Genomic DNA, 27,594 nt, shown 5'->3' with positions numbered 1-27,594 from the left:
TTCGAAATTTTACAGCAAACTCTGCCACACGTTACCTAAATTCAAGAAGTAACCGATAGGCAAAACCGATACGCTAACGAAATAACCGATACGCAGAAAATTCCATTTTCCGATGACTACCGGAGCGGCAAAACGCCCATTAATTTTCCAGTACAGGTATATTTGTCAAAGCAGGACGGAAATTTACTACTTTGCACCACCAATGATAGCTACCATTAATTGACTTCGTACTGTGAATAATTCACGTATAAATTTGGAATTTTCAGGTAGATTTATGCATTGAGCCAGGCCAAAGTTTAGGGTTGATGATCAGGGGGGGTGTAGAGTACAACTTGGGGATCTTCATCACTGGTGTGGATAAGGAGTCGGTGGCGGACAGGGCCGGATTGTTGGTGAGAAAAATTAAACTTTTTACGGGAAAATATATAAAATTCAGCGACAAAAATAAAGTTTTAATAACAGCAAAAGGCCTGCTGATACTGCCGATATCATTAATCGGATAGATGGCAAGGCCACGTCGGGAGCTTCTCTGGTATCGATTTCTTTGCTTCTATTTCGTCCTTTGAAGTTCCCCGAATTGCCCGGAAAATTGAGGCTAGTATTTACATGCCTATCGGGCTTTAAATAACCAGAATTTGTCAGTGTAGCTGGGAATGATAATAATTTTTATTGTAATCGATGGGGTTGCGTGACCAACAGACATCTACTGAAAACATCCCCAGGACACGACATTAGGAATTATTTCAGTTTGATTTTTTTTAAATTCTTTAACGGTTGCAAATGATTTAGGGAATTATTCAACAAAGTCATGCAAAAATTTAAATTGAATTCGAATTTTAATCAATCATGAACTTCGGAGGTAAATTGATTTTGCAGCCTTTGAAGGGAGAACTCCATTATCTATATAGAGTGTTCGGAAATAAAGTTGAAATATTTTGGGAGGTGATTCTAGAGGTTAAACTAATAAAAAATTCTTTTATATACATACCCTAAAAATTGCTTCTTAAAAGGGCTAGAATCCCTTAAAGAAGGTACTTTGGACATGGTTTTTTTACAATATTTTCGAAATGGTTTGCGATAAAATTATAAAATTCAGTTTACTTTAACACGTTGGCATGAGAATTTTTTTGTGTTAATAATTGCAAATTTTAATCAGGGGCGTCACACAAAGGAGGTCTCCTACGTAAATGTAGCCCTAACTTTTTTGTTTGTGACATTTCTTAATTTTTGAAATCAAATTACTGAATCCCAAATTTTTTAAAGTAAAAAGGTCCTCTCATTTCATCTTATTAGGATAGATCGTTTTCCAGGAAAATGAGTCTTTATGAACCGATGCCCGATTTATGGACATTGGAATGCATCTTAAACATAGTAGATGTCCCTGTAATAGAAATATTTTTACTGCCCAGCAATAACAAGGCTAATATTACTAAGAATTTATCACTTATTCACAACAAATGTAGAAAATGGCCTCAGGTCATCTTATCCCCTAATTCGTTTCGAAAAAATTGCGAAAAAACCATGTTCAGAGTTCCCCCTTTAAGGGATTTTAGCCTTTTTAAGAAGCAATTTTTGGGGTATATATGTAAGAACTTTTTTATTATTTTAGTCTCTAGAATCACCTCCCAAAATATTTCGAGGTTATTTCCGGACACCCTGTAAGTGGAAACGTGCTACTCTTGTGCAGGAAAGTCTACAGCGCGAAGGTGGCCGAGCAGTGTGGAAAAATATTTTGAGGTTCATTTACAGCGATGGACCTCTAAAAAAATCTACGTCACTAATTAAACATGGTATAAAGCTTCTAAGTATCAGATATAATGAGACAAATTCGTACCCTGATGTCCTAAAATTCAGGAGCGTACCAAATTGGATTTTTCAAGCGGTGCACGTGAATGATTCATTGAGATTTTAGAAAAATTTTCACGACCGAAAATTGACCACTATGCCACAGAAAAATAGCGTTTTTCACACTGATTTTTCGTATACTATAGCAAAGTAAGCTACATGAGCTGCAGAAAATCTCTTCTGTGCTCTTTTTCACCTCTTCTCTCTTCTCAGGTGGGTGATCAAATTCTAGAAGTAAACGGACAGTCCTTTATGGACGTAACTCACGACGAGGCAGTCGCCCAGCTCAAATATCACAAACGCATGTCTCTGGTAGTCCGGGATGTGGGCAAAGTGCCCCATTCGTGCACCGCCTATGACCGCGAGTTTGACCTATGTAGTCCCGGGTAAGATTCGAGCCCTATAAGCCATTCTCGAAACACTGAAAGCCCCTTAAAGGAGTAGACTGGCAGCTGCTTCTTGGGTGACCAGGAAATGGGCAGCCGCTCTTCAAGCTGTGGAAGAAAAAGCTCGGATCCTGCTATCCAGGCCGGAATTCGGAGCATTGGTTTACTACACTGATGAGTATGCCGCCAGACACATGACCGTAGATGCCTTCGTTCAGTGTATGACTGAACTACTGAACACGCCTGATAAGGTATTAGAAAGAGCGATTTGTGTTGACTGGTTGAGAAACTTCGACTGCTTTAGCATACTCTCATGACCGAATTACGGGAGATAGTGGCCGTGGAGGACAGGCAGAAGTTCGACGAACTGGTTTACAGGAGGATTGAAGAGATGCCGAGAGGGAGGGACCCTAGGGAGCATGACTATCGACATTCCAGGGTGAGTAAGTGTATCCATATCGTGTTTCACTTTCGTTTCAATTTAGGGCCAAAAGGGCACCGTTCCAGAAATAAAATCAATCCAGATGTTGCTTGTCGTCGTTTAGCGCACTTGTTGTTCTTGTGGCGAAATTTCCCCCAGTAATCCGACCTATCTTTGATACATAAATTATGAGCTTCGCGTGCATATTCCACGGAATGCCAAAAACTTAATAAAACATGTTGGTATCGATCCAGGTCCGGATTACACAAACAGCAATATTGCCAACCTTACATGGAGATTGTGCATCCGGCAATCCGGGATAATAGGCTTTTGTATTCTCGAGCACGCAGTTCAAATATTCCAGGGCAAAGGAGAATTTCGTCCTGGAATCCGATATTATGGCCTAAATTCCCTTCGTTGCATATTAGAAGCCTAAGTAGGAATCATTTCACAATGCTATTCTCCGACAGTTTTCAAGCAATTTATTCATAACGCCGTGCCGGGTTGAGGCTCCGGGTGTTACATGGCCAATTAGTTTTTAATTAAGCGGCTTAAGAGTGGGTAATTAGCTTTTGTAGTCTCAGGGTACTGTTTATGATACTAAATATAGGATGTGTGGAGACACGGTTTCGGTTGCTGATGCTGGCAATTTAGACTTACACACCATTGTAAAACGTTTTCTACAGCTTTTCGTCCTCTCCAGTGCAATCAAGGGTTTACTGCATTTTCGTTGATCCCATTTTTCGGTTTTGTAAAGTGCGAATTTCAGTTCAACCGCCGATAATCTGGAAAATTCTCCGAGTGAGCGTAGAACTTTTGTCGTAAGCGCAAAGCCCGGCTCGACGTCCGATATCCAACACATGAAATAAGCTCAATGAGCTTTATGAAAATAAATATGTGCGCTCGTAATCGTTCGATCGAAAATTTTTAAATTTTGAGGCCCTGTTTTTGGCTTTAATCGAATCGCGTCTTTGCCCTGAATAAGTTGTGTTTTAGGTAATTTTCAAATTCGCCAATAAGCCTACAGATAATCACATTTTCGAGTATAAGATAATGTAATTTTCAACCTATTTATCAAGAAAAATCTGCCTCAAAGCCCTACATCTAACGCAAATTTTCCCAACTTTTTCAGAGAAAAGGAACAGCTCCCATTCCAGACTCAAACCACTCGGTTTATTCCGGGTTTCACGAGGTAAGTCACAACTTCCATCATCCAAAGCAGTATTTCTGATAGACATATGTGGTGCTTGATGCCTTTCCTCTCTTACACTCCCCTTTTAGAGTAGAAAACGACCTTTGGTATTAGCTCTTTGGTTAATTTTACTGTTTATAACTAAAAGCAACTCAAAGAGACTCTTAGGGGTGACTGAAAACTGAAAAGAAACTCAACCCTTTTAGGACTACGGTCCAAGCGACCTGCCCTCAGGCATTTATAACGAGGAGGCTTATCGCTCCCCAAGCGAAGACTCGGGCCTTGGAATGGGGTTCCCAGACAAGCCCAGGTGAGCCACCAATAGGTGTTTGCTGTTTTGTACTATATTTGGGGTTTTAGAGGGCGACCGGCCTCGGGAAAGACGGCAGGAGAGGACAACGACCAGCAGGTGAATGAATGCCTCATTGTCCTTACACCCTTTCATATGTTCTTTATCGTTATTTAGAATAATAGGCTTGCAAAAGAGGGACGCAAAATACTACTCAGAATCAGAATTGCGTTTTCCTATTATAGAGCACTGGCACCAACATATTTCTATCATGAAGTTTCTTGCACATAATTTTAGTTTGCTTGCCTTTGTAGTGTCTCGAGCAGGTGGTAAAAATTGGGTTCTTAGGTGAAAAATGTTTCATAGGAATTTGCGGGTACCGAAGATGAACACGGAGTGGGTAATAGGAGGCATTCCAGTCCTGGAGAGTCCAGGTCAGGATCCACGACTCAGTTGCATCAGCAGGAGTACGCCGATTCTGTAAGTGTTATTCTTCGTAAATCGTAAATTCTGCATAAAATGGCTGAAATTTTGAAAATACATTAGGCAAGGATCAAAAAGAAAATATAATGTATGTGATTAAAAAAATCTGTTAATTGGGATATTTCCTTTGACATCTTTTTAGGCGTGAAAATTGCCCTTTGCACTCTGTCTCTCCCAGGGCCTTTAGTTGATCAATCGACATGAAAATTTGAAAGCTTATCGAGGAAACTTTAGGTTTTCCAATGGAGCATAAACGATTAATGTAAATCTTCAAAGTTCGGAAGCAAGAATTTTTAAAGGGGGACGCGTCCTTGGCTATGTTTCGCCCTCAGAATTTCACTTTAAATCCGGGCCTATGTTAATCAACTGCCATGAGCATTCCAAGGTTTATGCAGAAAACTTGTGGCTTTTCAATGAAGTGTAAGTGGTTTATGCACTTTTGAGGTTCGGAAGCGAGGATTTTTTAAACGGGAACAATTCCCCGTCTTGCGTGGTGACCTCAGCTGCCCTTTAAATCGAGGTCCTATCAGGGCCAGCTTCGAGTGCATAAGTCAACATGAAATTTTCAGGACTTATAGGGCAAACTATAAACGTCCTGGTGAGGCATGAGTGGTTTATGTAGGTTGTGAGGATTAGCAGCGCTTTTAGTCTAAGGTGAAATTGCCGCCGTTGCTTCAGAGTCACGTTGCAGTAGCACGTTCAAACTCGGCCCTCTCGCCATCCTCCGGAGCGAGGGATTATGATGAAAATTTGAGGGTTTATAGAGGAGACTTTTTTCTTTCCAGTGGAATTCGAGCGATTTGTCTAAATTGCGAAGTGCGACAGGAAAATATTTCCCTTTGCAGGCGTTTCAAGGCCAAGTTGCAATATGGCACGAGCCACTTTTTACACCTGAAGCAATGCACCGAGTGTCCCAATATGTTTTCTCGTTTATTGGAGACTGAAGTGCGCTAAAATAATACAGTTATTCCGAACATAGCAATATCACAGTTATATGTACACGCTTATTTACATACTAATTGTTATCATTACATAAACGAGTATTTAGTGTTAGTCAAGTACAACGGCTCGATGTCGTAATAATGCATGAATAAACTATTACAAAAACCAGTATTATCTAAATCTAACGGTTAAACTATACAGTATTTCAGCAGGTTTTCGGTACAAGTACAGTTTTGAAAGATACCCGCTCGTTCAATGGTCAATCCGAATTTTTTGGAAGTAGAGCGTGAAACACAACAATGCCTGCAGGGTTTTCCGGCGCAAACAACAACTACAAATTGGCAAATTCTCAGAATTCACTTAAAACTACCGACTTAGATCTAAAGTTTCTCCTGCAAAGCCCTGCTGAGATCTTCAGTTGCTTTGGCCAAATTGCTCTGCGGCATTGACGGTTTGAGCTTCAAGTCCTGAGGGTCCTCGTAGATGTAGTCTTTGGGGGGCTCAGTGGGGGGGTACACGTAGCACCTTCCGCTGGAGCCGAATTTCGGCCGGGGGATTCGCACTCGCTTCACGTCCTCAAGCCAGGATTCCATGTTTGCGGCTGCAACAGATTTGAATTGTCAATAAATTTGAGTTGCGGGCAACTTGCATTAAAGGAGATGGGATTTATTATCTAGAAAGGCTCTCGAAAATTCCCAATTTTCCCTGGAAATATTGCTTCTTATAGAAAACACGAATCGATGAGAAATGTTGCGATTGAATTCAGCCTCGATGGAAAATTTCTATTAGAAAACGGTTTCCAAGTCCTGTTTACTGCACCAATCGATAAATCACATGATTGTTGTTGCACAAGGTTAATATACAAGTTACATAAGTTACACATTATATCCCTGACATTCTCAATTAATTCGATTGAAAGAGCATTTCAGAATAATTGAAGTCTGCGCTTATATCAGGAAATGCTAATCGCCACACATTTCATTGCTGCAGAGGATTCTTCTTGGCGGTATTTTTTGCTTTGACTAGAGAGAAAAGCAGTGAATGAACCCACTTATTGAACCGTAATACTGACAACCGACAAAAAAGTAAAAGCAGTCTTAATTATCGCACCTCATTACCGTTAAGATATAATACACTTTCCTTAATGGCTTGTTAGGCATGGCACGAACAAGCGGTAATTAAGATATGTTGCAACTAAACATAAAATTCCAATTATATCTCAGTAGATGATGAGGTCGTTGCAGTTTCACATGGGCTGCTGGGATGCACACATAATCGTTACGTCACATGGATTTATATACAGGGTGTCCCGAATAATATTAAACGCTCCGTTCCTGAGATACAGACGAGGTTCTGTCTCGGTATTGTTCTTGCACGTGTTAAGGCGGAGATTTGACCAACTGATGGTCCGTACTGCAGTTCACTGGCTCTGCATGACGATTTTGCTCGAGAGAACTTTTCCTACACGGGGTGTTCCTAAATATCATGTACATACGGGATGGGGTGCCTATTTCATGGCTAAAGGTGCATATGAACATAGGCCCGCAAACGCTTCGTTACCTATTTACAGGAGGTTCAAATTTAAAAAAATAAAAAAGGATGCCGTTGATGAGCAACGAAATCGAATATTAGGTGGATTTGAAGCCGTAATAAATGCTCCGGGGGCATTCGAAACAGTACGGGCATTAATGAGAAGAAGGGCGGGCGCATCTGCAAGGGTTAGAGAAGGTCACCCTGAAGAGTTGCTGTAACGCAGTTTCCTTGTTATGGTTATTGTTATTATTTAGGTTATTCTTTAGGATTATCCCGGCTTTAATTTTTAATGACTAGTTCCAAATAAACTCGAAATTCTCAAAAATAGAGAATTACCTACAATAAACAATTGTTTGCCCCCAATTACAGAAAAGAGTTTTTTTTTTTTCCCCGATAGCCGACGCAGACACGAAAAAACTGCAAGGGACTAAAAAGTCTCTAAACAAACTAAAAGCGTTATTTTGCATTTTAGAATCTACCAAAGGCGCACCGCGGAAAAGTTTGAGGAGAGGAAAGGGCGCGCGACCCCTGAAAAAATATCTCCCTGTAGATTATCGAAATCATTTGACGCGTTCGTTTGTCTAAGTCCTGCAGCGTAAACTATGTTTCAGCTACTAAATGTCTCAAAAACTGCAGGAGCTATAAAGCAAAAAGTGAAAAATTTCTGAAACGTGACCACCTTGTATATAAACAACGGAGCGTTTGCGGATTTATGCTTGAATGAACTTTTGGTCATGAAATAAGTCACAGGATCACCCCTTCCGTATGTGCAAGATATTTTTGGGAACACCTTGTATTTTGCCCTCTGAAGCTGCGTGGGAGCGGACTAAATCTGCGAGGTCAAGGTCTTTGTGGTCGCCGTTTGTTTCTACTGGGGGCTTGCCAAATAGCAGCACGAATTTTGCCATTAATAACCCAAAACGAGTATGTTTAGTACCTGAATGTCCTGCCGTCAATTATCGCAATAATATATCGATTTGGAATCGGCACTGTCATCCATTTAAACGTTGATTTACGAGCTTGAATCGGGCCATTTTGTCATAGGGCTCCGTGTTAACGGACTCTGATCAAGATACGGCCGTTTCTCATGAACTAACGGTGAACAAACACTTTGCAGAATCAACAGGAGAATTCCCTTTTGTTGTACCTGACAAATTTCTCCTTACTGGCAAATTCCATGTTCTTTGGACCTTGGCAGAAAAACGAGCCTCCTCTCCACGGGCGATTACGTTGCCATTAAAAGAATCATTGAAATATGGCGAACTTTAGATTAAGTCTCCAATTAAGCCCCGGGAGATAGTAAATAATACCGTCATCAATAAATTATTGGTACTATTAGCAATGGGTCGGAACGAGGAACGAGATGTATTAGGAGGTGGAGAGTGTATTGTCCTCTACCTTCAGCTGATTGTTATATTATGAGCATTGTTGTCTCCGCAGCGCTAAACCATAAATCGAACTTTCTAAAAACTTAATACCCTGTGAAAGTGCACTTTATTGCACTGGAACCAGTCGCAGAGAGAGAAAGAGATGCAGAGGTTAATGTGCGTTTAATTGAAAAATCACATTTCTCAGTAGGTAGTTGCAATTTCTATAAATTATAGCCCATGATGAGTGCCTCACTTTTTCTTAACAAATACGGACTTGAAGTAGAACGAGGGCTATGCGAAGGCCATTTATCCGTTTTTTGTCCGTGAGGTATATTTGGTAAACACGGCCTTTTCAGGCCTAACTAGGTTACTGGTGCTGCAGTATCTCGAACCTAATCATCACGTACGTGCTCTCTCTAATTTAATTTCAAGAACCATCATCCCACGCTTAATTTCTTTTCTGTGCCACTTAGTTGGTCTCTGCACCAGCAGTCGATAATAATTCTAATTAATGCCTCCATTCGTTATATAACAAATTCGTAATTAAATCCCGCTTCGTATGCCGATTATGCATTATGTATTAGTGCATAATATGTTTGTTTGTATCCAACATTAACGAGCAATAGAAATCATGTTAAGTCAAGTTGTGTAATCATGGGAATTGATATAAAATCTCGATTAGAAGGGCCGAAAAAGCAACCTCATCGTCTTAAATTTATGAATACGCAACGACCCGGAAACGTTCTGGAGTCGCATAATTCCACTCGTTCCTTCCGCAAACTCTTAACTAAATTTATTCGCTTTTACGTGGAAACGAAAGTTAGTGTTGCAAGTATAAATCAGTCTTAACCTTTGACCTTTATCAAGTATCATGCCATGGACGCAAGAGGGCTAAATTAATTACATCTCAAACTGCATTTCTTCGAGGATAAAAAAATCGGCCTATTAAAAAAATCCAGTAAGGGATTTGAGCGAACCTGAGTGCCGCGCCTGAAGAGCAACCTCAAAGCATCCTTCAAGGAAAAAATATTTAAGGCATAAAACTGCCCCTCTACGCCAATGAACTTCGCTGCGGATAATCCCATAACTATGACACAATTTGCGTTAAATTTGTGACGTAATATGTGAAGAAGCAGAGGCGCACGAGGCTTTCATTTAAAGACGCTTTAGCTGCTCTAACTCGGGAACATCCGCAAGGAGTCGAAGAGAAAATATCTAACAAAACGGCCGTGTTGCGCCACTGAATTTCGGCGTAGATACCTATAAGTATGATATAACCGGTTAAACTTGCAGACTAATATATCAGAAAACAGTGGCGAATGTAGGTCTCATTTGAAAACTGGTTGACGCAACTTCCTTCCACAGAACATCCTTAAGGGAAAGGGAAATAGTGAAAAAGTTATTTAGCAGATTGGCTATGCTGCGCCACTGAATTTCGGTGTAAATAACCTCCTAAGTATGATCTATAATTGATTAAATTTGTAAAATGATATGTCAAGAGGCAGTGGCGTACATCATTTGTATTTTACAACACCTTGAAAACGTCTATCCACCATGATCCAAAGATGAAAAATAAAATGTAAAGGACATTGATCTACTGACCTGACGTAATCCGATGGTAAATATGGGATAACTGCGGTATTGATCTACCAAATGAAATAAGGTCTTGGTCTGCCATTCCGAAAATCAACCTATTTACCTTCAACAACCAAGAGGACGCATGAAAATCCTAATTTACTAATTAAAAACCTGAACCATCTGAACTGATCTACTACTGCTGGTAATTTCTTAGTTGAATCTACTATTAATAAGAACAGTTCTACTAATCTAGAACATCCTTAAAGACACACTTACGAATTAATTTACTAACCGGAATTTTACTCGAACATTAGGGAATTTAATGATTGATCTACAGTTAACAACTGGGACAAGATGAGTCAAGGACCTCAGAAAACGGACGAGGATCAAAAACGTCCGAGTCCAAAGAAAAGTTAAAAAGGGGGTGAATTGGGATGATTTGCAGGGAGAATTTACCCCAGAATGTTGGCTCCTATACAAAAACATTAAAGTGCTATACGTAAGTCGTGATGAGAGTTTCAATACATGTATAAACCTGTAATACGTAAATGACAGAATCGAACCCGTTGGTTAATGCCGAAGGGCGAAAAATCAGTGTTTTTCCTTGTCTCCTCGTGTCTAAATTACCCTATTACACTATTTTCGGCGAGGTACCATGACTTACCTCTATTAAAAGTAACAATAGCCACCGAAGTTTCTCCTTCTAAAGCAATGTTTACACTAGCACAGGTACCACCGCCGACGGTACGTCGCAGACTGACTTTCTTGGCCTCATTGTGCTTTGTTTTGTTTCATGCTGCCTTTGATCTTGCAGGACCAGGTGAGTACCGTGTGGAGTTGTGGTGGTACCGACCGGCTGTACTCGGGCCGGTACCCATTGATAACTTATGTAGGTAGTGACCTAGGTAATAGCTTTTAGTACTTAGTTTTTTTCTCTTTACGAGAAATAGTTTAGGCCTTAGAATAACTCGTTTAATAGCGTGACTTACGTTTTCTGCATTCCCCGGTACTACTGCGAAAATTGTTTCTCTTGAAATTTAAAGTGGTACTACCTTAGGGTTCAATTACGAAAACGGTTCTCACATTAATCTCGTATGTCTGATGCGAGGCGGCGAGAGTTCCAGCAATTTTTCTGGCCGCATAACGGTACCGCGTTATTAGTACCGACTGTTTCAAAGCAGCTTTTCGTAATTCCCAATAAACTTAACTTAATCTTATTCACATGGAAAACGTTTGCACCGGCACTTTTCGCGCTATAGCCTGATTATTATTATTGTTGCTCAATCCGACATGCGTTTCCGTTCAGTGCGTATTCTATTGTTCGGCAGCCTCATTATCTTAAATTACTTGTTGAAACTTCGAGAGGTACTTTCCATTTAACGCAACAAACATAAAGAGGCCGCCATGCAAATTTGCTGACAAGAACCCGCGTGGAGCACCCTTCAACTAATCATTTTTGGAATTAGAAGGGCCCTTAAGGAAGCCCATTTAAATGAGAGATTTTCTTTGTTGGGTTTCAAGGGCCGGCTAATCGACATAGTAGCTTTGCTTTATGTGTGGTGTAAACGAAGTCTTATCTAGCGTTAATTAAAGACATTCTGGCAATTTCTGGATTCAAACGGCAAAAGGAGAACATTAGGTAGTTCTGGATTATTTTTATCCTAGATTTTGTGTAGGTTCAGAGTTACGTTGACCGTACTTTTCCACATTTCCAGGATTTAGTCCAGTTTTGTCCAACTTTTGTCGTGGCTTTTCCAGGTATTCCGAATCATAATTGTTTTTGTTTCACGTTTTATTCTGCTCAGTTTCTTCAGGTTACATCTAGTTATAATCATGTTTGTTCCAGTTTGGGCCAGTTTTGATTATATGTTATCCAGAATTCTGGCTCTCATTCTAACCTAGTTATGTTTTTCCCACTTTTTTTACATAAATTCGATCTCAGTTTAAGTGTCATTTTTAAGAACTTCTTCATCTCAGGTTTTAAGAGATTTTTAGACAGGTTTTATTTTTTATTTATATCGGTTATTTATTTATTCGGTTATATTTCGCTCAGTTTTTTTATTTATGCTTTTGTTCGGCCTTATTTTACCGATATGTCTCGCACAGTTTTCTGACTTTACCTTGCTCTCAATGTCTCTTTAGTAACCTTATCCAAAACTGGTTTTCCTCGTCAGGTTCCTTCCTGTGTGTGTGTGTGTGTGTGTGTGTGTGTGGAATCTAGTGTTCCTGTTTCGATTTTATTATATCCATATTTTGATCAATTTTCTGAATTCGTTTTCTCTGTCTATCATCCTTTTATAATTCCTTTTCATTACTTCCTTTATGCCTATATAAGGTGTTTTTAATTACGCAAGGAATGAACAAAATTTAGAAATTTTCCAACTCTCAAATCTCTTAAAATTGCTAAAAATGTGCCAATTTTGTCCAAAAGAGATTTTCGCCACTTCATAAATCTATCTATCAAGGAATCAACCAAATAGAGAAAAAGGAAATAGAAATTTGCTCCCAAATGACCTTCCTTTTTCTTCTTCCTCTCCTCCTTAATTACAAACAAACACAAAATCGCTAAGGTTTGGTACCACCTAGGGGCTACTCAGGTTCGAGCCTACCAGGCAACCAGAGGAAATACCCGGATTCACGTATCTTGAGCTTAGGCAAGCAACCCTTTTCAAATGGTTTTTAACCATCATCATTGCAAATGTCATTGTGCGAGGTTCTACGAAGCAACCTCGGTATCAGGCTTTCAGAAAAGAGGCGTAGACTTCGCCGAGGTGGTACCACTCGACAGATAATTGTCAACCAATGTGAGTGAATGCACCACACCGCAAACAAGCTGGATTGTTGTTTATTCGCCACAGTCTCCTTGAAGCGTTTATTTTATGATTGGGCAGTACCGGCGTAGCAAGCTGTTAAGATGCTGATAATGAAATCTGTCCGAGTGGAAATTGTTGTATATTTCGATTAGGAATTCAGCATTGGAAGGCTGGTAAAGTGGTACCGTTTTCGTTACAGCAGTACCATGTTACCGCCTTGTTTATGATGAATCGTATGATGTAAAATGTAATCAGGGAAGTAGCGGCAGTACTAGAGGCTATCACCTGAGTTGAGGAGTGGTTCGTCTTCTTAAGACTATATATAATATATATAGGTGTTAATTATAAATACCCCAAATCTTTGATGCGATGATGATAATAATGGTAAAGCTGAGCAAAAAAAATTGAAAGTTGACTAAATTTTGATCAGGCAATCAGATGCGTGTGAAAGTCTTTTTCGGTTTGGGTTTTAGGGGAAATGTATCATCGGTGCCCGGTACCGTCGAAATATCGGGTTATCAACACTTAAAAAAATTGAAAGCGATTCCCAAATTTTAAGCAGGAAATCAGAAGTCAAAGCAGGAAGTAGTCATTATTTCGGCTGGCGATACTTTTGGTTAGGTCAAGGTGGTACCTTCTGGTGTGGTGGTCATACCTGGGTTAAGACAAAGCGCTTTCGTGTTTATGCACATATTGTATAAAAATAACCACACTCAATTACTACTATTTTATAGAATAGCTAAAAGTTTTGATTGCGGATTTAGTAAAGGTAGTACCCGAGTCAATAGTCTATTACAAGTTTACGCACGTAAGGTCAAGCAAGAATAAAACACTCAACATTACAATTCACTTCATATATAGAGTTGAAATAATTTATGCTTTAAGTAGAAATGGCCGGTAGGTAATATATTAGTCACAGTACCCGCATTTAGACTCGGTTGGCTGGTGGTGAGCCATCATGCTACGCCCACCTGTTGTCACTACAGTTTACCTGTTTTCATACCTTTATTTCTATCTATTAGTCGGCGCTGGTCTCCTGATACGACGGTACCGATAAACCCACTTGTTCAGTACTGTCAGTACTAACAATTTTTCGCCAATACTAACTACTACTTTTCCTTCCGACTGTACTGCTGACAGTTTCAAATTCTGCTGAAAACTTCAGAATCAGTGCAATACGTTGAAGGTGGTACCTGGTGCCGTATTGATGATTATGTAACTATAATGCTGTAGAAAGTTGTCCATGAAACAAATTCACTTTCAAAAGGGAAATCGTTTTCGGTACCTATTTATTAGGGTTCCAGAATTTGAATAAATTCGTTTGTAATGCTTAATTTTGCCTTAAAAACAATAATTGAAAATTGGCTGAAATGCGCCTCAACCGAACACATCTGGTGGTATCCACAGGTGGTACCTGTTCACCAGGATATCAGAAGTAAAATTCAGGTAAATTCGTGTAAGCACCTTTCAGGTAAATCAGGTATTACATGGGAGAATGGTGGTGGTACCACGGACTGTGGACCACCATGACTATACGTGAATTAAAATTTAACTTGTAAATAATGGCATTGACAGTTCCTTCAGTACAAATTATTTCTTACAAGTGAGTTTAACTAAATTCTAGAACCTGGCATTACTTCCTCAATACTAAAGCATTAAATACCATAATTTAACCAGAAAATTTCATGTAAATATTTATTCTCACTTAAACTCATGATTTAACCCACCTACCTCGGGCAGTACCTTACTTAAACCAGTACTTGTCGAGATTCACCTCCAACCTTTTCTGGTCTCTTGGTACCACTATAACGGTAAATCGATTTCCCTTTCGAAAGTTCCCAACCGCATTATCAGCCTTGAATCAACAACGTAAAGTACCTACCTACCTATAACCACCACACTAACTGAGATAGATGATGATAGCCTTGGGTACCAACCACACGTCCACTCTCGCTTTCACAAGTAGGTATTTGGGTGCTGCTGTAGCAGGATTTCAGCAGTGTTGACAGTAATCTAGTACTACAATTGCAAGTGACAGTACCTTAGCCGCCATCTTGGGTAACACGTCTTCACTGTTCTATCAAGTTACTAATTTACTAGGAAATCAGAGGTCGTACCTTGTCTTGTTTTTTTGCCTTATTATCGCCAGCGTTACTAAAATGTACGGTACTGTGGAATTTGTAGATGGCATTTCAGTTGTTTCATGGCTAAGAAATCTAGCAGGAACCTAGAGGTGGTACGAGGTGAAAAATGTGTGGTACTACCTGGAATTTTCTAGTTATGAGTGTTTTTCGAGTGGTATTTTAACTGTTTCGTTCAGCATTTAGAACACTAGGGTACTATATGAGAAAGAAGCGCAATAAAGAGTTTTCTTAGGTTCCTTTGGGTTCCTTAAGATCGATGTGGTACTGCCACACTATTGTGTCGATGATCAATAACTAATTGATTAACAATATTAGTATAGAATAGTCTTGATTCTATAAGAAATTTATAAGGAGAATAGAAGTGGTACTTGCAATTTATTCCTGCGGTACTATACTTTCAAGTGACATACTTAATGAGACATCATCATGGTGGTTTTGTTTTAAGAGAATTCTATCAGGATCACATGAACTTACAGCAACATTATCAGGTAGACTACCTGTAGCATTCACCTAAAAGGTACTTGAGATCTTGACCACTGGTCAAGTTTCTCCGGTACCTTTCCTTGTAGCCTGATATATATGGTTAAGCCATGGTACTTTAGAACACCATGAAGTACCCGCAGAATACCATCACCAACGTTTAAAACCACCTGGCAGCTTTAGGTTTGTTCATATGGGTACCGGTGAAAGAAGAAGTGGTAGGTACCAACCACCACGATCGGTTGGGTCACCATGGTACCATACGGCAACCACTTATAACAGGCTTCTAGCAGGTGGAGGGAGCAAATTTGCCACTTGTGGTGGTTCTTTATTAGGTCTGATAATGGTACACTACCGGCTGTCTACCATTGAGGGGTCTCGTAGTACAATAGAAGAAGAAGTGGGTACTAGGATTACATGAACGAGCTAAATTTATTGAGTTTGGTACCTGAATTAAGGAGTTGAATGTACTTTTTGAAGATGAATTATGGTAGTTCGATGAGAATGTAAAAATGTGGTATTCCAGTTGGTACCATTAACAAACAGTTTTTGGTTTCTACAACCAATCTGAATAAGAAGAGATGGTAGCTTCCACCATCAAGATGGTTCGGTCGCCATGGTACCATAAGGCAACCACCTGTATCAGGCTTCTAGCAGGTGAAAGGCATAAATTTGACCATCATGGTTCTTCGTAGGATTTGCTATTACTACTGGTTTGTTTATTTTCATTTTCCTCTGAGAGAATTCTCTTAGTACGTACGTACAATGGCAGAAAAATTGGTATTTTTAGATTTTAATTGTTTTAATTTTAGTGTTTAATGATAATTGTAATTGAGTGAATTAACCATCTGAAGGTGGTACCAGAGAAAACCAGATAATCAGCGTTAATATTTAGTTTAGGTTACTTAAGGTTAAAGTAAATTTTAAAGTTAATTTAGATTGGGTAATATTTCAAGTACATTTTCCTATTCCTTTGATTTTCTTAAGGCTACAGAAACAGTTCTTCGTCGTCAAAACATTGAGTTCTTTTTAGGTTGGTTAAGGTGTATAATGTCTAAGTTTTCTTTATATATATACAATAATGTAACAAAATCTAGATGATGGTGATATCATTAAGATACATGGGTTCGGTCACCATGGTACCATATGGCAACCACCTGTATCAGGATTCTAGCAGGTGATGGGCGTAAATTTGACCATCATGATTCTTCGTTTGGTTTGCTTACTACCTTGGTTGGTTTATTTCCATTTTCCACTGAGTATTCTCTTAGTATAATGGCAGAAGAACCGGTACTAGAACTACATAATTGAGCAGAATCTGATTTAACACTTTGCTGCGTTGAATACCCGAATAGCGATTAACTCCTTAAGGTTAGTTTAGGTTTGTAAGTTTGTTGACACAGGGTTAGTCTAGGTAGCTTAAGGTTGTTTACAAGATAATTTTCTATTAAAAATTCTAGAAAATTTTGGTTAAGTTAATCAGTTCTGGCTAATTTTCTAAGGGTTCCCTCTCAATCAATGTGTGTGTGTCTTGTATATAAGAAGATTGGGTATGTATGCAAGCAAAATGAAGAAAGTTACACGGGTTCGGTCACCATGGTACCATATGGCAACCACCTATATCAGGCTCCTAGAAGTTGTTGGGTATTGGTTTGACTATAATGGTTCTTCGTTGGGTTTGGTACCACGTTCTTGTTGGTTACTTCCATGTACCACTGAATTTTCTCTTAGTACAATGATAGAAAACCTGGTATTATAGGATTGGTTGAGTAAAACTTGTTGTTGGTTTGGTATCTTCCTGCTACCTACAGAAATAGTGTAATTTTTGGTTTTTGATCACTTGAATTAGGATTATTTAATTAGAAGCCCGGTGATGAAGGTGGTACCTTTACTTCAGAGGACAATTTTGAGTCAGTTCTCTTGTGAGAAAATCACAAAATTCCCGTTTCAGGTTATAAAAACCTATAAGGTTCATTCAGGTTAATTAGGGTTAGTTCGCGTTCCGTAAGGCTAAATAAACATTTTCTACTCAAGAATCTTGAGAATTCTTCTTAAGGGCATTTCAGCTTACAGAAGGCTCTCCTTAAGAAAATGACGTGATCGGTCAAAAATAGAGAAAACTTAGTAGATGTCTGTTAGCTTACCATAGGGCGACCACTTGTAGATCAGGTTTTTAGCAGGCAGTAGGTACAAGTTCATACATTATGGTTCTTCAATGTGGTCCTTCAATGTGGTCCTTCAATGTCTGTCTAATTCGATTTAGTACTGAAAGGTTTCTTAGTATAACTGCACAAAAAGCGACATTAGAACCACACAAATTACTATAAATGGTACCCAAAAAAGGAGCGAAATATTAACCATCTTTGAAGAATTATTGGTTTTTAATTACGAAGGTTATAGGTCGCTAATTACGATTTTAATGGCAGTAAGCTGGTACCACCACTTTTTAAAACGATTTACGCAGTGACAATGGCGGTACCAATTTCTTTGCCTCAAATAATTGACCTTGATCGATTCAACAGTGGTTCTTCAATTACCGATGTCAAGGTGCGCCAAGATATAGTTCTTATACCACAGCACCATCCGCATCCGCATCAACTTATGCTGACCTAATAGGCTCTTCGGCATACCTTACCATCGTGGTACCACTTGGTTACCTACCATACGACCACGCAAGTGGTACCATCAAATTTCCACCCCAACAGAGAGGAGGAACTCATATTTCAAATGAGAATTTAAAGAAACCGCACAAATTTAGTATTAAGCCTGGCTACCTAAAAACCTTGACTGAAAAAAATCGTATACCAAAATTTGAAGGTAGACAGAACCTTAACCCATTGATCTTCATTCGGTACTGCTTCTATCAGGAACCCAGAAGTCTTGGGTAGTGCCACTATATCTTCAGGTTGCAATTCTTCATGTCATCACATAGAAGATCTTCAAATCGCGTCATATAACTAAACTGAAAGCGCTACCACCTGGAAACACCCAGGCGATCTTCGTTTGAAGATCAAAGCGAGTCAACCGAATGATCTAGAAGAAGCACAAGGTATTAGAAGAACAGAAACTCTAGGAGATATTATTTGAAGACTGAAATATGTAATTCCTGAAAGTTGACACGAAGTGAAGAAGGTCTTAACCCGTTGATCTTCAAGAAGAACTAGATATTAGGGGGGCAGCTTTTGAGAGGTGGTACCGGTGTTATTGTTTACCTTTATAGATTAAAGTGTCCCCATCTGTTGATCTTCGCTATGAGCGCAGGATCAGGTAGACATGATCGTGCAGAGGAAGTTACTTCGACAAGTGAAGATTGAAGAAGCACGAGAATCGTATTGATTTTTGTTGCGTTGCTTGTAATGGGAAAACATACGTTTAAGGAGGTTTTTAATGATACTACTGCAGATATAGGTGGCGTTTCTTGATTCTTGATGTTTTTCTTGATGACCCCATAAACCCCTTTTAAGTCCCAATTCGCACTACTTTATGATTAGGAAAGTAGAAGTGGGAGGCGGTTCGACGCCCGTGGAAGGGCAAAGGTACCACCGGCTTTAAAATGGCGTTTAAATGTTGCAGAGCGGCTACCTGGGTAGTCTCCGATGGAACCTAGGCGGGTGGACCCAAAAAGTGAAGTCTTGGTACTGGGGCAGACCTTTAGTAAGTCATCGTAGGTCCTGTTTTCTTCAATATTATACAGCACTACGAAATGAGCATGCCTCCGGCGGTTCTAGAGTACTGCCGGACGTTTTTCAAAGGTTCTTTTGATGCTTGAAGCACTTTTAATTCAGCACGAGACACGCGAGTTGTTTGAGTTTCTTGATGGCACTTCCGGGTGGATGAGGGGAAGGATGAAATTGCTTTGGAAATTTTTTTAAGTATTTTTGCTGATTACACGTGGACACTGAAATTTTTTTTGCACTTGTTTTTTCTCTAGTTCGAACACTGCTTTTATATTTTCGACTGGCATTCATGCAAATTTAGTAGTGTTGTCTAATCTTTTAAAAAAATCTCACCAACTCACATAATTTGACGTTAAAGGAACGTTGTCAGAACGTTGTCAGAACCTACTTTAAACTTACACTTTCGAAGGTTGTTTCAGTGTCAAGATTCATCACACGGCATGCATGGGGGCACGTTGTTTATACGTTTTAGTGTCTCTACTTTTAGAACACCCTGTAGATGGATTACTCTCTGTGTTATGGCGCTTGTGTGATCCTTCCTGTAGATACGTGACTTTTGTCTTTGTCTCTTCAATTTCTAGGTATTATTAGTGCTTCCAGTTCTTATTAGTTTAGGTTACAATCCCCAACCTCCCATTAATTCAAACTTTTAAATCAGTGAGAGAATTTTTTTCCAGGAATTGGCCCATAAGCTCTCTCGCAGTTTCGACATGAAGGAAGACACGAGCATGCTGGAAGGCGATGGAGCGATGCGGAGGCATCAGTCCATGCAAAGATTGAACCGAGAAGGGGGAAACGAGCCAAGGGAGCCTCCTAGGGTGCAGCAGGACGAAGAGGGGAACTTGAGGGTGACTGTGAAGAAGAATAAGCCCATTCTGGGCATTGCAATTGAGGGTGGGGCCAACACCAAGCACCCTCTGCCTAGGATCATCAACATTAACGTAAAAACTCTGCTTAATCTGTTTAGTGTAATTCTTTTAGCGCTCTCCTATCAGGAATAAGGAGAACTAAAGTCACACCTTATTGAGGGTAAGAACGTCACATGTGTTTCATAAAAAAATTAACGGTTTGTCACATACTTATGACGCACTCTGTATGCGACTAAATTGACTTTGTGATCATCTTACCCTCGATAAGTTTCGCATCTGCAACTTTGTTGCATCCTTGGTAGTGAAGGAATTACACTAAAGGAGTGGTCAGTACAGCACCAAAAACGACATTATTCCTTTAAGGAAAACGGGGCCGCCTACTATTGCGGAGGCCTAGAAGTGGGTCAGCTGATTCTCTCAGTAGACGGTACCCGAGTGGAGGGCTTGCAGCACCAGGATGTTGCCAGATTGATTGCCGAGTCTTTCGCCAGGAGAGATCGCAATGATATAGAGTTTACGGTTGGTCGCGAGTTCAAATTGGGTTCCAGACTGGTAAATTGAATTTCTTAGGTGGTGGAAGCAAAAAAGAGCAACATGGAGCCGAAGCCTACAGCTCTGATCTTCTTGGAAGCATAACATTTGCTACGCCTCCCCCCTAGCGACCCTCCGGGGCCGATCGTCACCGATCAATCGTCGGAAACAGAGAACTGACGGTCAGAACCCATGGAGAACATGCCGAAGGGTGCTTCTTGCTGGTGCATCTGCCAGTAACACCCCTTGCATGTACTCAATGGCCCAGGACCGAAATCTACAACTACTACATATCATTTCCTAATTAAACGCGAGAGAGGCTCTTTCCTTTGCACCCTGCACCTTTGACTCGTTATAGGCCAAAATATATTTGTTTCGTGGGTGGGAGGGGGCGTTACTCGACCAAAAAAAGTTAAAAATAGTTGTGGTAGAGTGAGTCGGGTTGCTTGTGCATTTGACCATATCAAACCAGCCAAGTTGGCAAGAGAAAGAGGTTGATTGCGGGCAATGTTGGGGCGGACTTCGTAGTGGACGCTACCATTAGCTTATCAGAGGTTCCCCAAGATTGAAGGAACGATTTTCAGTCGGCAATTCAGAGAATTGAAGTCCAGAGCAAGGCTACGTCGCAACGCATGGTCCAGTTCCAGAGCAAGGCTACAGAGACGTCCTGCAATGGAAGGTCGCAGATGCGCCCTCAATTCGGGTTTCTTAAGGTTACCGCAAGGTTCTCAGTCAGAAGTTCGGGTTAATTTTTTTTATCAGGTCAGTAAAGTTATTTAAAGTTCGAAAAACTGGAAAAAGGAAGGAAATAATTGCTGCAAGCGTAACATGAGGGAAGTTGGTAAGGATGTAACACAAGGAAAGCTAGAGCTATGGGTTTTGCGGCGTTCTGCGGCCCATACAAAGCGAAGGGAAAATATTAGTTAATTGGTACCTAGGGAAGGCGATGGTGAGAAGCAAGTCAGAAATCTAACAAGAAGAGAAGGATATCATGGACCATCTAGACGCGAAAGGAGTTGGAACAGGAAGAATTCAAGGAAGACAGCATCAAGAGGCACAAAAGTGGACATTCGAGGAGAATGGATGAAAGATTAGACATGATTATTTCAGGACCTGATAATTTACCGGCAGTTGCTGAAACCTGGAGTCGATGGGATATTTCCCATCGAAGGCGCTCGTTGCCGGCGACCAGGGGATAACGCCAGACAATTCGCGCCCAAAATCAACCAAATATTATATCAAAGAAAAGACAGTGAATTTATCTCCAAATGTAGAAGCAATCTCTAAATATGTAGTGAGTTATTCAGCCATTTTCAACGTAAATATAATATGCATTCGAACCATTTGTACCAAAGAACATCAATCATCGGAAAAACTTGTTAATTGTTATAATAATTGTTGTGTACAGCTTTCGTCGTTAGTTCGCAAGCAAACCATGGTTGTGCATATTATACAATGTCGTACTTTAAACAGATCCAAAGGGTTTAAAGTACGACAATCGGTGACACATCCTGCGACATCTAGAGGGAGAGAGGCACTTAGTCACAATATAAAGAAATTTGTAAATACACTATTTTAGCTATATTATATGATATTCGTTTTATACAATTATTATGGGGAAGTTAGACACCTATTAATATGGCCGTGCCAAAACTACCTAAGTACATTATTATACGCAAGTAAGAATCATTATTGAATTTACATCCCTACTGCATTCGCGCATTTCTGGCCACTATAATACTTCTTGTAGAGTTTAACAGGTTTGGTTATGAGGAACCACTCCCATAACCAACCGCTGTTCTGTGCGCATATACCAGTATGCGCACAGAATAGCGACTTTTTGGGACTTTAGTTGAATTTTTCTCTCGATAATAAGCTCGCTTCTGAACAACAGCAAAGCTCGTCCGCCATGCACGAGGCTTGTCCAACTCGACGACCCTATATCCAATTTTATGGAAATGGAGAGTGATATGAAAAATTGAAGTTATGGGTCTTCAGTGGGGTTGGACGACTTCCGTTTCGACCTAAAAAAGTTTATTTCTAAAATGTCGGGCTATGACGTCATCAATGATATTTTTCCCAAAAATATGCCCAAATTCTGACAAAATTATATTGATCCTATTTTCCCTACAACTTTTGTTAAAGAAATTTGTTCTTATCGCCTAAAAGTTATAGACAAAACCTTTTAGGAATTATCGCAAAATATGTCCAGAAATATCACACTAGGCTTGATTTATTCTTATACATATCTAGTTTGTTAGACCTCGTATTGTGTAGTAAGAGATAAATAACACGTTCAGACGATATTAGATTGGCATCAACGGGCCTGTACAGGGGCCAGACAATCTCCTGATTTAATTCTCATGGACTTTTTCTTGTAGGGACTTTTTAAACATAACGTTTATAAAAGCCCTTTAAGAAATTTGGAACTCTTAAAAGAGCAAATAATAACTGCCTGTAATGAGTTGACGCTAAAAGTTTTAAGAAAAACTGAGACGGAAGTTAGACAAAGACTTCAAATGTGCGTGGCAAAAAGAGGAAGTTATATTGAAAAAATGTGAAATGAAATATAACATTTGTTTTGTTTCTTTTTATTATTTAGTGTTATTTAAATTATTATCGTTTATTTAATCCTTGTTGTAAAATTAAATATTTTTGCTATAATTCCGAAGACGCTTTTGCTTATAACTTTTAGACGATAACACATAAGAAAAAATGTCTTTAACAAAATTTATGTCGAAAAATGATATTAATATAGTTTTGTCGCAATTTGAGTATGTTTCTGGGAAAAATATCAATAATGACGTTGTAGCCCGACATTTTAGAAATGAACTTTTTCAGGTCGAAATGAAAGTTATCCAACCCTACTGAAGACCTATAGTTTAAACTTCTCATATTACTTTCCGCTTCCATAAAATTGGTATACGGTGTCGGGTCTTCGTACTCAAGCAATGTACTTGACGAGCAAGCTTGCTGCTGTTCAGTAACAATCCCGTTCACCCTGTACAGGATGTCTCATATTCGACTCTCAACATGGGGAATCTCCGAAACCGTAGGGGATACAGAGTCGGTTAAATAGAGGCAAATTTCTGTCTTTATGAGAGGAATACTTTGCTTTTTTAATTTAAAAAGAATTTTTATTACTTCCAGAGATATCCGGAAAAAATCAAAAATTGCTATTTGATTTTTTCTTGCCTTAAATTACATAGAAACATTAAAATGGAGAACGCTTCCTTAAGGCTCATTTTTCTGCGCTTCAACATGAAAATAGTTTTTCGGAGATACGACGTTTCGATTTTTAAATACCATCATCATCATCTTTTTTTTTTCTGAAATAGGGAACTCACCGTTCTTTACGAATTCGGCTAATTATTGCTAATTGAAAAACAATTGTGTCACACTTGCCGATTTGCGACGTCTAGATCAAAAATATTAATTGTTAGGAAAAACAATATTTTCCCATTTTGCGTAAGTGCATTCTACTTACTCCGCTTTCATAGTAGAAATTGGAAACGCCTATCTCAAAATGAATAGCTCATAAATATCAGATATTGATCACATGACAGGCATAGACGGATTGCGATTGATGTCACAGACGCGGTCTACTTGTCTATTTTATTTACATTATTATTGTGAAACCGAATATTTTATAATAAGTAGATGAGTAACAGTGGTGCTGTTCATTGGCCTGCTCACAGTCCAGACCTGAATCAACAATCAGAATGTTTAAAATGTATTTTCAAAATCTTGACAATGGATATTTTTGATCTAGACGTCGTCAATCGACAAGTGCGACACATGGTTGTTTTTCAATTATTAATGACTAGCAGAATTCGTAAAAAAACAATCAGGTCTCTATTTAAAAAAAAAGTTGATGATGGTGTAGGAAAACCGAAACATCGTATTTCCGAAAAGCTGTTTTCATGTTATAGCGCGGGAAAAGGTGCCTTAAGAAAGCGTTCTCCATTTTCATGTTTTTTTTTTGTAATTTAAGGCAGAAAAAAATAAAAAGAAAATGGCAGTTTTCAGTTTTTTCCGGGTACCTCCGGAAGTAATCCGAGTATTTAACCAATAAAAAAGGCCAAGCACTCCTCTCATAAAGATACAACTTTGCCTCCATTTAACCAGCTCTGTACCTCCTACGGCTTCCGAGATCCCCATGTTGAGAATCGAACATGGGGCATCCGGCACACTTAAAAATTGAGGAGCAAAATAACAGGAGATCTCTCCACCTGAAATCTCTTATGCATTCACTCGGCTATCAAAGTTCTATATTTTTCTTAATTAGCGAAATTGTTTATAGACATCTCATAATAATATCTATAAAGTTACAATAATTTTCTTAATTCTTTAACCAAACTAACAGCTCGAAGAGAGATTTTATTGTTAAACAAGCCATGTTAGCATAACACTTTCCTCGTGCGTCGCGGACCGCAGGAAAGCGCATTTTCCGCATTCATTTCAATACATGGACATATACACAATGAGCAAGTATAGAACATCTCTTACCGCATTGATTTCTAGCAATAAGTCATAGTTAACAATCTAAATAATATCAATGTCTGCCTTCACTGCATATTGCGAAGCACTGTTAACGTTTAAGCAATGACATGGTATTTAGCGTAAATTAGAAATTACCCAAACAGTAATAAAATAATTTATTTCAATCCACTTTGGTAGTACTGTATATTGCGTAAGCCGTAGGAAATATTGAGTGTAAGTATATGACTTAATTGACTTGGGTTACTCAAAGTTCTGAGTAGCGCAAGTTGCGTCTTGTAAATAGCGGAATAGGTGCTACGTAAACTAACTTTGTTCCAAGATATTTGATAATTTGTACATTTTTAGGTTCACTTTTGCTAATGTTAAACTATTGTTGTTAATAATATGCGTAAGAAAAATCAGGGATACCTTTTAAACAGACTAGTTAATTGTTTTTATATTAATCTGTTTGTTAGCAACAAATTCGACAATTTATCAGTCACCTGACGTATGTAGAGGAACGAAACCAGTAACAATCAGACAGACATTAGTTGTTAACCCGCTGTTAAACCTATTTTTTAAAAGAAATAAATTGTCAATTTGTCTGGACTGCTTCATGGGCGTTTCATTGGCCCCCCTGTAGGAGATCATCAAGCCCGCTGATAAGCCCGCTTACGCACTGATAAGCTCGTTTGTACATAACACATAAAGTACTTTCTCAGCGAAATATATTGAAATTTGTTTTGAGTAACAAGTGATCCATATTAGACAGAACTATCAACAGTATGATAGCATAACCGAGGTCACTTCTGACGAGCTAGAAAATGGTCTTGAAGGCAGCCACCAGGATTCTCCGAATCGGCTGCAGGACTTACGCGGCCAAGTCTCACCACGCAGTGCTACCTGCAGACACGTTCGAGGGCAAAATCATCACCAAGAACCGGTTTATTGATAGGGGTAACTTGAGGAAACCAGTAAAATATGGGGGCAGGTACATGGTGACAATGCTGCCTGGTAAGTTGCAGAAGAAAATCTACGGCAAATGCGAAAATCGTTAGTTAGGAGCAGACCCGGGCCCTAAACTGACATCGTACGTTAAAGACGTCTTCAAGGAGGCTCGTGTTCCGGTATATTTCGAAGAAATCCCGTATAAGGGTAACGAAACCGAAGCCGAAACCGTGGAGTTTGGGCGACTGGCCCTCCTGTCCATGCACAGAACTGGAGTGGGAATCAAGGTTCTGCTTGCAGTTCTTTAGAAAATTCCTTAACGTTAACTCCTAATGCAGGGCAACATCATAAGTCCCAATCTCAGCATCAACAACGTCGCTCTGAGGCAAGACCTGGACTTGTACGTCTGCGTGGTGCACGCGAAAAGCTACCCCCATATCAAGTGCAAATACTCTAACATGGATGTCTACATTTGCAGGCAGAATACCGAAGGTATTTGCGGTTATAATGTGTAAAGTTCGGAAGAATATTTGGGGCTTTAAAGGAGAGTATGCGATGCTGGAGCATTCGGTCAAACCTGGGGTGGTGGAGAGCTTGAAAATTATCACCGAGGAGAATACATGGAGGTTTGCGGATTGGTGTTTCAACTTTGCTTTGCAGAAGGGGAGGAAGAAGGTCACAATTGTGCATAAGGCTAATATAATGTGAGTGGTGTAGCTTTTCGATTCTTTGATGGTTCTTCCTTTGAAAAAAGCGTGTTTCGACTTGTTTTCACTTTCATCAAACCTTGTCTCGTAGTTCTATATGCTACATTTCATGTACAAATTCATTTATTTTCATGATTGGTCAGAGGCTAACTTATCCTCCACCAAACTGTCAAGAAATTATATTCAGTTTCTTGAAAATATGGCGAATGATATTTTATCTGAGTGATAAAACAATCTCAAAATAAAGAACAAATAGTTTCTAATAACATTCTGTTCCCAAATTCCTAATTTTCTCTCTAATTTTAATCTTTCTAGGAAGCTCTCAGACGGCTTATTCATGAAAGTAATAAAAGAGGTGTCCAGATCCTATCCAAACCTCCTGGTAACCGACATGATAGTGGACAACGCCACCATGCAAATGGTTCAGAACCCCACCCAATTTGACGTAATAGTAACTCCCAACTTATATGGCAATATTTTGTCCAACATTGCTTGCGGCCTTGTTGGAGGTGCAGGACTAATGTCCGGCAAGAACTTTGGCCCTAGTTGCGCCCTTTTTGAGGCCGGTTCCAGACATTTAACATTTTTAGGTAAGTAGGTACACAAGCCCTTAAAATGATTTAATAAATCTGTTTTTCAGGCGAAGATAATCTGAATCCAATCGCAATGTTAAACGCCTCGATAGATCTACTATATTACTTGGAGGAGGATGAGTATGCAGAGCTGATAGATAAAGCTATAACGAAGACTTTGTCTGAAGATAAAGTGCAGACCCATGACATAGGGGGGAGCAATTCGAGCGATGAGGTAGTGGAAAGTATTAAGAGTAACATTAGGGAGATATTGAAGACTTCTCATGTAAAGTCGTTTTGAGTGTTTTGGGTTGTAAATAAAATGCGCGCGT

General features: G+C 39.4%; 3 protein-coding genes across 6 annotated transcripts in view; 2 read left to right on the top strand and 1 right to left on the bottom strand.

Moving 5' to 3' along the window:
- dysc (dyschronic) overlaps nt 1–25,644 on the top strand; it is a 32,517-nt gene extending 6,873 nt beyond the window's left edge. For 2 of the 4 annotated variants that reach the window (XM_066398736.1, XM_066398735.1), the window contains exons 5-16: nt 267–392; nt 2,059–2,231; nt 2,284–2,482; nt 2,536–2,670; nt 3,785–3,844; nt 4,051–4,154; nt 4,205–4,253; nt 4,500–4,619; nt 19,050–19,130; nt 19,831–20,094; nt 20,386–20,541; nt 20,593–25,644. In XM_066398736.1, the coding sequence (XP_066254833.1) occupies nt 267–392; nt 2,059–2,231; nt 2,284–2,482; nt 2,536–2,670; nt 3,785–3,844; nt 4,051–4,154; nt 4,205–4,253; nt 4,500–4,619; nt 19,050–19,130; nt 19,831–20,094; nt 20,386–20,541; nt 20,593–20,658 (1,533 nt within the window). In that variant the 3' untranslated portion in view covers nt 20,659–25,644. The remainder of the gene's footprint in view (nt 1–266; nt 393–2,058; nt 2,232–2,283; nt 2,483–2,535; nt 2,671–3,784; nt 3,845–4,050; nt 4,155–4,204; nt 4,254–4,499; nt 4,620–19,049; nt 19,131–19,830; nt 20,095–20,385; nt 20,542–20,592) is intronic. The other 2 variants (XM_066398737.1, XM_066398738.1) reach the window with 2 other exon arrangements.
- LOC136414629 (uncharacterized) overlaps nt 1–27,594 on the bottom strand; it is a 250,284-nt gene that overhangs the window by 17,802 nt on the left and 204,888 nt on the right. The window lies entirely within an intron of this gene.
- Nucleotides 25,834–27,582, top strand: LOC136414674 (isocitrate dehydrogenase [NAD] subunit gamma, mitochondrial-like). Its single transcript, XM_066398837.1, has 6 exons — nt 25,834–26,049; nt 26,098–26,270; nt 26,322–26,475; nt 26,528–26,687; nt 27,006–27,280; nt 27,331–27,582. Exons 1-6 carry the CDS (start codon nt 25,860–25,862, stop codon nt 27,561–27,563), a joined length of 1,185 nt encoding a protein of 394 aa, XP_066254934.1. The 5' UTR covers nt 25,834–25,859; the 3' UTR covers nt 27,564–27,582.

The sequence above is a fragment of the Euwallacea similis genome, chromosome 18, assembly GCF_039881205.1.
Source record: "Euwallacea similis isolate ESF13 chromosome 18, ESF131.1, whole genome shotgun sequence".
Lineage (NCBI taxonomy): Eukaryota > Metazoa > Arthropoda > Insecta > Coleoptera > Curculionidae > Euwallacea > Euwallacea similis.
The sequence above is the reverse complement of the archived record's forward strand: the minus strand, read 5'-3'. Positions and strand labels throughout refer to the sequence as shown.

Bases quoted from the DNA above. Each gene is read 5' to 3' on its own strand.
- LOC136414674 (XM_066398837.1), top strand. From the start codon at position 25,860: ATGGTCTTGAAGGCAGCCACCAGGATTCTCCGAATCGGCTGCAGGACT. The intron at 26,271-26,321 runs GTTCTGCTTGCA...CTCCTAATGCAG, and splicing joins GAACTGGAGTGGGAATCAAG to GGCAACATCATAAGTCCCAA. The intron at 26,688-27,005 runs GTGAGTGGTGTA...TAATCTTTCTAG, and splicing joins GTGCATAAGGCTAATATAAT to GAAGCTCTCAGACGGCTTAT.